General features: G+C 35.2%; 2 protein-coding genes across 2 annotated transcripts in view; one reads left to right on the top strand and one right to left on the bottom strand.

Moving 5' to 3' along the window:
• The window catches only part of OGN (osteoglycin), a 58,303-nt gene extending 51,298 nt beyond the window's left edge, over window positions 1–7,005 (top strand). Inside the window, exons 6-7 of the mRNA XM_006900721.1 lie at window positions 4,625–4,720; window positions 6,833–7,005. Coding sequence (XP_006900783.1) covers window positions 4,625–4,720; window positions 6,833–7,003 — 267 coding nt within the window. The 3' untranslated portion in view covers window positions 7,004–7,005. The remainder of the gene's footprint in view (window positions 1–4,624; window positions 4,721–6,832) is intronic.
• CENPP (centromere protein P) overlaps window positions 1–10,026 on the bottom strand; it is a 565,831-nt gene that overhangs the window by 439,719 nt on the left and 116,086 nt on the right. The window lies entirely within an intron of this gene.

The following is a 10,026-nucleotide window of genomic DNA, read 5'->3' as shown; positions in this document are numbered from 1 at the left end:
ATTCTTTCATTGTTGCACAATTCCCTCCCTCCCCCGCTTCCCTCTGGTCCATGTTGCCTATGCATCTCTTGTCATGCAAATAATACCTAATCATATGTTTCTTTATAAATAGTTCTTTCCCTAATCTGTTTCAGTGCAGTGCTCATTATTTATCCCCTCTTCTCTTATTTTTGCCCCAACTTCAATGTCAGTCCTGTTTTATAACAATGGCATTATGCAGTATTCATCCCTTTGTGACTGAGATATTTCACTAAGCATAATGTCCTCCAGTATCACTCATTTTGTGTAATATCTTATGAGTTCCTTATTTTTCAGTGCTGTGTGGTATTTCATTGTGAGAATATAACACAGCTTTCCTATCCATTCATTTGTTGATGAGCAATTGAGTTGCTTCCATCTCTTTGCTATTGCTTTGCAATAAACATGAGTGTGCTGGTTTGCATTCTTTAAAAACTCTTCTGATTTAAAATCTTTTAAAAACAAAACTATTTTACTTTAACAATAAAGTCACTGTGTGTACAATAACCAACAAAATTATTAGGCTAATTCAACCTAACTTAATACACAACATTTATCTTGTTTCACGAGAGTAGTAAAAAGAATTCATATCTATTTTTTCATTTTTTCATGCAGAAAATGTTTTATATAAACATAGCACCCTCAAGTCATTATATTCTAGCAAAAATCTAAATGGAAAGATTTTATTTTTATTTTCTTATAACGTAAACAAATTGAAAAATAAATTTATATTTTAGAATATTAGACTGAATACATATATATTATGTGGTATATTCTAAAAGTAAAATTTCTTTTGTATTCCATAATAGCATTTAACACAAGATTACATATATAATAAGAATTAAGTATCTTTTAGGGAGCTCTGGTGGCCTAGTGGCAAGAAGCTATACTGCAATCCCAGAGGTGCACGGTTCGAATCCCCAAGATGCTGTGCTGGGGAAGGAAGGGCAATCTCCTCCTGTACCAGTCAGATCTGATTTGACAGTACACACACAAAACATAATAAAATAAAATAAAAATTTTTAAAAAAGAATTAAGTATCTTTCTTAATAATTAAAGAAAATATTTTATAAGGAAAAAAGTGGTGGTGGTTGTTGTTAGGTGCCATCGAGTTGAGTACAACTCATACTAATCCTACAAACAAAAAATCTGAACTCTGCTCTATCCTGTGCCATCCTCACACTTCGTGACATACAAGAGCCCAATGCAGAAGTCACTGTGTCAATCCACCTGGCTGAGAGTCTTTTCTTCACCAAATGCCTGGCCTCAGGGAAGTGATCACTAAGCACAGGATATTTTAGCTCTGAATAATTCCCAATCCTGATAAGTAACACAAAATAAAGAGATTAGATTAAATTGGTAAAAGAATATTATGACTTCATAAAAAATAAAGTGTATTAGACTTCTAATCTTAATGTCTTCTGGAAGCATTAACAACTGTTAAATGAACAGTTTGTAAAGTCTGTAGTTGCTGACTGCTCAGCCTGACTCACAGAAGCGTGCGGTGGAGGATAATGCAGGCTGCCTGGTTCCAACCATCTTCATGTGACCAATGGTGCACCTGAGCTTCCTGTCCTAGCTACTGTGTCAGTCCATCACATTAAAAAGGGCTTCAGTCATCTTTGCTGGCCCTCCATTTTACTAATTGTACTATCCTTTTCACAATTGGGGTTTTCTAACAACTTACTCCAGAGGCATCCTCCATAAATGTATACACCATCAGCAAATGTACAAACATTACTGACTTGTTTTCTTTTCTTTTTTTAGTGGTTGTTTTATTCTTTTTTATTAATTTTAATGAACATTTACAGAGACTTTGAATTTCCGTTCATTCATTATCGCATTTTTCTCCCTGCCCACTCCTTCCCCCAATTCACTCTTCTCTTTGAAAAGTAAAAGAAAAATTCCTTCATCATTATACAATCCCTCCCCCGAAGAGCACTCCACTATGTACCCTTCATTCTGGACTCCTGTCATAATAATAATACCTAGTCATATTCCACTTTTAAACAGTTCTCTCCATCATCTGTTTCAATGTAGTATACATTATTTGTTTCCTCTTTCTCAGTCTCCCATCAACCCCGATATTAGTCCCACTTTACAACAGTGGTCCTATGCAGTATTTGTCCTTTTGTGACTGAGATATTTCACTCAGCATAATGTCCTCCAGCGTCATACATTTTGAATAATATTTCATGAGTTCTTCGTTTTTCAGTGCAGCACAGTATTCCATTGTGCAAATATACAAGAGCTTCTCTATCCATTCATTTGTTGTTGGGCACGTAGGTTGTTTATTACTCTTTGCTATTGCGAATAAAACCGCAATGAACATGGGTGTACATATATCTGCTTGGCTAGTGATTATGGTTTCTTTAGGGTAAATTCCCAGTAGTGGAATTACTGGGTCAAATGGTATTTTTATTTGCAACTTTTTGAGAAAGTGCCATACTGCCTTCCACAGTGGTTACTCCATTTTACACTCCCAACAACAGTGTATAAGGTTTCCAGTTTCTCCACAACATTGCCAGCATTTGAGGTTTGCTGCTCTGTTAAATTTTGCTATTCTTACTGGGGTGAGATGATATCTCATAGTTGTTTTGATTTGCATCTCTCTTAGAGCTAGAGATTTTGAACCTATCTTCATGTGCTTGTTTGCCATCTAAATGTCTTCTTTAGTGAAGTGTCTGTTCATATCCTGTGCCCATTTTTCAACTGGGTTATTTACCTTTATCTTGTTGTGGTGACTGAGTTGTTTTTAAAAGATTAAGGTATTTGTCTTCAACTTCAACTCTATGGGAGTCTCAGAAATTCTCTGATGTTTAAGGACTTTTTTTTAAAAAAGCAATTTTTAATTTTAAAACATGTTATTAGTATCAGTAATTCTTAGAAAATGGGCATGTTAAATATTTTCAAGACTTTCACAAATGGGAATATTTCAATATTTTGAATTTTACACATGTATTACAAAATAAGTATTACATAGTAAGTTAGTGCAGAAATTATAAACTCTGCCGTGCCTAACCCAAGCCACGGACTTTGCAATTACTTGCTATGCATCAAAGAGCTGAACAATGACTAAGGATGATAGAAGAAGAATGGAAGCCTTCGAATTGTGGTGCTGGAGAAGAGTCCTGAACATATCATGAAAACAAGAAAACAAATAGGTCTGTCTTGGAGAGGATGAAATCAAGTTTCTCCTTGGAGGCTAAAATTTTGAAGCTCTGTCTCACATATTTATGGCACATGGCCAGGAGAGAGCAGTCCTTGGACAAGGACACCATGCTTAGAAGGGTGAAAGGACAGCATAGGAGAGAAGGACCCTGGATGAGATGGATTGATACAGTAACTGGGCAATGGGGGTAGATGTGTCAGAGTCAGTGAGAGTGGCTCAGAATAGGGCCAGATTCAGAGCTGTTGTACATAGAGTCACAATGGATCAAAGGCGACTCTACAGCACAAAACAACACCACCTTTGTAGTTTTACATAATGCTCTAGGCTAGTACAGTAACTGGTAAAATTGCTAGCTCTAACTCATGTTAAATATACTCCAACACTGGAAGAAAGGAGATATGGGATCCTATGGTTGAATGGTTTGATGCTAAAAAAATTTTACCAGAATCTCACCATAAGCAGAAAAAAAAAATCTGTTATAGGATGCATACCAAAATTAAAGTAAATGGTTAATACCTGGATAAATTTAGTTATTAAAACCACATTATAAAATTATGCATAAAAATAGGTTACTTCTGAAAATTAATCCAATGCTGAGTCCTCAAAGGAAAAAAAAAACCATGACTAGTTAGTTATGTGTTTAATAAATTGCATGGGGAAATATTTTACTAAGTACACACATTCCTTAGGAACATAGATCTTCCTAGAAATGTCTGGAGCTGAGTGAAAAGGAAATTTCTAGAACTTCAGGAAGGGGTTATAGCAGCATCCAGCTCCAAATTAATTCTGTGTAGGCCTGAAGAGGTCAGGTGAGTAAAGAAACATGTGAGATATGCAGTAGAACTCTATGGGCCTTCGTAAAGTCCCATACTTTGTGAAACTATCAATCGTAATTTCTTATATGAGGTACAGTGTACATGAAAGATTATATGAAATACAATGTAGATGAGGGATTATATGGAACATAATGTATATAAATGAAACATAGTATAAATGAATTATTGTATGAAAAACAATTTAAAAAGAGGGGGGACCCAAAAACTATTATGCTAGCTATAAGTACTATTAATATGTCTCTATGTCAATACCAATGTATGCACTACAGGCAGTTCAACGGTCAAGAATTTGGTTTTTAACCAAAAGTCAGCAATCTGAACCCATCTGCTACAACACATGAAACTACTGTAACATAGACATTTCTGCCTCAGAAACCTACTGGGGTAGTTCTGCTCTGCTACATGAGGTCAAGATGACTCAGAAGTATCTTCATGTACTCAACATGTGTATGTGTGTATACATATACTAATGCATATTCATCAACTACATATGTACATACACATATGTATCAACATATACATGTATATATAGCTTGACTCCTGTGAAGAAGTGCTCTAACTTCAATAACAATTAATTAAAAGTACCTTTTCTTTGCAGAAACTGAGTAATCTCACTTTCCTCTACCTGGACCACAATGCCCTGGAATCCGTACCTCTTAATTTACCAGAAAGTCTACGTGTAATTCATCTTCAGGTATGAATGCTCCGTTTACAGCAAATGTCAACTGGGAAAAACTGCTCCTTCACACGTAAATTTCACTTAGACTGCTGTGGAACGGTGATTATCATTAGCAGCCAAGGAGTTACCTGGAATTTTGGTAATGGCATGCATAGCAAGACTGAACCACTGGAATCCATTGGCTGGAAAAAAAAAATTTAAAAGTAGATCTGCAGGCCCTCCTTCACAGTCTGTTTTATGTCTTAGTCTGTATACTCTGCTTAGGTACGTAATACACAAGTCTCCACAAACAGAACATAACCCCCACAAACATTCCAATAATCAAACAGGGGTCTCTTGACTGGAAAGCATGGAGAGCCATCAATGTCCTCTGTAGTACCATGTTGTTGTGCACCAGAATCCACCCATAGCTGACCCTCCTGCAGGTTTTCAGAGGCAGAAGCAACAGTGGCATCCATTTCCTAAAAAACATGCCTCCAAAAACCCTATGAACTTTGATAAATGTTGATAGTTGTAGAGGAGCTTCAAGTCTTTTGTTCGCTATGAATTGTACTCAATTTGAAGGCAATTAACAACAACAAACAGTCATACAGAGGAGACTGCTCATCCTTCGCCCACAGAGCTGCTAGTGTCTTTAAAATTGCACTGTAGCTTCTTACCACTGTTGTTGTTGTCAGGTGTCATCGAGTCTCGTATGACTCATAGCAACCCTGTTCTATCCCGTTCCATCCTCACACTTCCTGACATATAAGAGCCCATTGCAGCCGTCACCGTGTCGATCCACCCGGTGGAGGGACTTCCTTTCCTTCACAACTTTCCACGCTTCCCAGCATCATGACCTTCTCCAAGGACCAAAACCCTTGGTACCAGCAGTCAGGAAATAAGGATACAGGGAAATCTGCAGTTAGGGACTTCTCCAAATAATTGAGGAGTAATGACATCAGTTTGAGAACTAAGGTACATCTGATTCAGACCACACTAATTCCAATTACTTGTTATGCGTCTGAGAGCTGGACAATGAATAAGGATGACAGGAAAAGAATTGAGGCCTTTGAGCTGTAGTGCTGGAGAAGAGCGCCAAACATCCCATGGGAAGGCAAAGAGAACAAACAGATATGTCTTTGATAGGGTGAAGCTGGAGTGGTCTTTGGAGGCAACAATGATGAGACTTCACCTCACATAGTTCAGCATGTGTTGCTAGGAGGGTCTATTCCTTGAAGAAGAATGCTCACCACTAGGGCAACAAATATAATGACTAAAATACTAATATTTAGGCAAACAGAATGTTGTGTCCAAAAAGTCTAGTCCTGTGTAGAGCACCACAAATGATCAGAGGCTGGTAAGAGTTCTCGGCCCTCATAGCAGCTTGTCCTCAAGGGTGCAATGAGCATTCCTAACCACACAAATTTAAGTCAAAGGTGTAAAGAATTTTTTATATGTTTCATTCTGCAAACAGCAAAACATTTACTTTTAAATCATTCAACTGACCTTTTTAACAGCAACATAAGGCAAAACAAAGTGCAGAGGCAATTAAAAGAAATGAAAATTCTATTTGTTCTTTTTACTTTGCTAAAGTACCCATTTTAAATTGATACTCTAGAACAGAATACTTACTCCAACTGCTTTATTATTATTCACTCTTACCCTTTTATATTAAAAAAGGAAATGCTTGCTTTTTTTGCACACTTTATTGTCATGAAGAGACAGAATATATTAATATTAAAATATTAATATATTTTAACAATATTAAAATATAGTTTAAGATACTTTTTGTTGTTGTTTGGTGTCATTGAGTTGACTAAGATTCAAATGACCTCTGAACCTTGCCCCATCATACACCAGCTTTAGAATCTCTGATATGCTTGAACCCAGAGTTACAGTCACTGTGTCAATCCATCTTGTTAAGCCTCTTCTCTCTCTCTGACTTTCCACCTTTCCCAGCACAATGTTGTTTTTCAAGGACTGGCCATTCCTCTTAACAGTCCAATTATGTGAGTTGCATCATCCTTTCCTCTGTGGAACACCCTGAGTGTTACTTTTTAGACAAAATACTCTGTAGGCTCTCATTACATTGCTTGAAGAGATTAAATTCCAATTTCTGAGCACTTTTTTCTTTTTCTTTTTCAGTTTAACAACATAACTTCAGTTACAGATGATACATTCTGCAAGGCTAATGACACTCGGTACATTCGGGATCATATTGAGGAGATTCGCCTAGAGGGCAATCCAATCATCCTGGGAAAGTATCCAAACAGCTTTATCTGTTTAAAGAGATTGCCTATAGGATCATACTTTTAACCATACTTTTGATGACGTTGGGTTTTGTCTCTTTTGGAATGCAGCATATATGCTAATGTCCATATATTCTTATGTCTGAATAATTTTTAAGACACAAATTTTTTTAATACTGACTTAAAACCTACTGTGAAATAATTTTATGTTTTCAGCAAGGAGTTAAAAAATTTTATATATAAAAACAAGTAAAAAGTATGGTTGAATCATTTACATTCAAAACAAAGTAACAAATACATTTAAATAATTATATAAAATCCTTGCAATTTATGTTTGCTATTCAAAATGTATAATCTTCTAGTAATACTCAAACAAACTTGGGAAGCATTATTTCTATTATTAATGAAATGAAAAGATGAGCCAAAAACATAAGTTGTCTCTTTTTCCTAGCCCTTACTGTATGCCAAGCATTCCAAAAACTTTGAAAATTACATCAGACTTTTATGATTCATATATTATTAAGAAGTAGAAACTTGGCCTTTTTCCCATCTTCATCTTTCCTAGGGCAATAATACTATAGTAATATTACATAGAGGCTACTGTCTCTCTTAACCCATGCAAAATTTTCAAATGATATATATTCTTTTTTATTAAAAAAAATGTATTATAGTAATATGATAATTCTATAGTTATTAAGTTAGTGGGCATATATAAAAGTTTTTTAAAACACAAAATTTATTTTATACAAATATTAACATTCTAAATTGGCCCCAGGGCACTCTGGCGGCCTAGCCCTTAAGGGCTTGTGTTGACAGCTCAAACACCACACCTCTCTGAAGACTGGAATCCACCAACACGTCCCAGGGAAAGAGAAATGGCCTTTTCCTCCTGTGCCATTGCAGTTCTAGAAACTCACTGCAGTGTCAGAGGCGGGTCACTTCTGATTCAGTGACAATGATATCTTAAGCGGAAAATCAATATTTTCTAAGAAAAACTAAAAATCAATCTCATTCCTTAAAAATATATATCATGAAGTAATTCAAGATAATGGCTTTCAAGCAATATATTTTCTACAAAACATTTTTAAACTATAAAAAGATTCATCAATAAACTCTCTAAACTTAAGAAATTAAAAAATATTCAACAAACAAATGGATAGAGAAGCTGTGGTATATTCACACAATGGAATATTACACTGCATTGAAAAACAAGAAACTCATGCAATTTTAATCAAAATGGGTGACCCTGGAGGACACTATGCTGAGTGAAATATCTCAGTCACAAAAGGACAAATACTGCATGGTGCCACTGTTTTAAAACAGGACTGACCTTGGGGTTGGGGGAGACCGAGAAAGATGGATTCAATAATGTATACTGCATTGAAACAGGTAAGGGAGAAAACTGTTTACAAGGGATATGTGATTAGGTATTTTTGTCATGACAGGAGTCCAGAGCGAAGGCTGCATAGTGTGGTAGACCTGGGAGAGGGTTTGTAAAACAATGAAAGAATTTTTCTTTTTCTTTTCCAAGAGTGTAGTGTACTAGGGGGAAGGGTTGGGAGGGGAGAAAAGTGCAACAATGAATGAATGGAAACCACCCAAACAAACAAACAAAAACAGCACAATGTATAGGAATGATCATATGAAACCAATGTATGTAAACAAAACACAACCAATATAAAATAAAAATATTATTTTAAAGACATTTGAAACTATATTCTTTGATATTACTGCACAATTAATTCCCACTCCAAATGCATATTCATCCACATTTATTCAAAAAAGTTACATGCTCCCAATAAAGCTTCTGACCCACACTACTTAAAGATCCATGAATTTAAAAAAAAATCCATGAATAACTAATGCTTAGTGGTGAGAATGCATCTTTACTCTAATAAGACCACAACTAAAATGCCCTAATTTCTAAAATAATATTCCTCTTGACTCCTATGTACTCATATATCTGTTCTCACATTGTTTCAAGGTTTAAAAAAATCCATAATGCTTCTCAAATAAAGATGTATTTAAAATTGGCACCATTAAAAAAAAAATCCATAATGCATAGAAACATGAATTTGGACTCTATGTATATAAAATTACTCGACTGCTGCAAAAGGAGCCCTGGTGACACAGTGCTTTTAACTACCGCACTGCTAACCAAAAGGTCATCAATTCAAATCCATAAATTGCTCCATGGGATTAGGATGGGGCAAAATCCTACTAGTAAGACTCACAGCCTCAAAAATTCACTGGAGGATGATCACAAGTCAGAGCCAATGCAACAGCAGGGGGTTATGGTAAGAACCATAAAAGTATTAAAAACTATAATCTAGAATCAAGTTGGCCTCAGTATGGTAACCAAGAACACGTTCTTTTTCCTATTTTTAGGCATTTGTTTCATTTCCTATACCTAGAATGACTTCCTATGCTATTTTTAATTTCAAGGTTAAGGTCAATGTCAACATGAATTATTTTTATCAAACCATAATCGCTTAAGATCACAATAATTACCTCAACAAAACACATCAATCATTTGCTTATGTTATTTTGACAACTGTATTACTATTTTCTCATTATTTTGTGTGTATGCCTTATATCTCAATGAATGAAAACTCACGGAGAACATGAAATATGTGTTAATACTCAATTTGTACTTTCAAACTAGTATAATAAAGAGCACTTTTGAAGTTAATATACCATAAATAACGTTAAATAAAATATATCTAACTGGGAGAGTCTATTTCATTTGTAAAAGTATTATCATTGAATTATCATAATCTTCAATAAACTTTAGAAGTAAAATAACTTTATCTGAAAAAAAATTCTGCTACAAAAGTGAATGATGGGAGGGATGGTGATCAAAGGAGAAATCTATAATGTACCAATTATTCCAGACTCAAAAAAGAAGGAAAAAGAAGAAAAACTAAGAATAATGTGGGACAACATCAAGAAAAATAACATGCGCATCACTGGAATCCCAGAAAAGGAAGAAGCAAGTAAAGGCACTGAAAAACTTGTGGAAGAATTACTAGAGGAAAACTTCCCAGACATAATGAAGAATGAGAGAATATATATTCAGGAAGCTCAGCG

This window comes from Elephantulus edwardii, unplaced genomic scaffold (assembly GCF_000299155.1).
Source record: "Elephantulus edwardii isolate Elephantulus edwardi_28Jun2011 unplaced genomic scaffold, EleEdw1.0 scaffold00292, whole genome shotgun sequence".
NCBI classification, from domain to species: Eukaryota; Metazoa; Chordata; class Mammalia; order Macroscelidea; family Macroscelididae; genus Elephantulus; species Elephantulus edwardii.
Note: the sequence above shows the minus strand (reverse complement) of the source record. Positions and strands in the feature narration are given on the sequence as shown.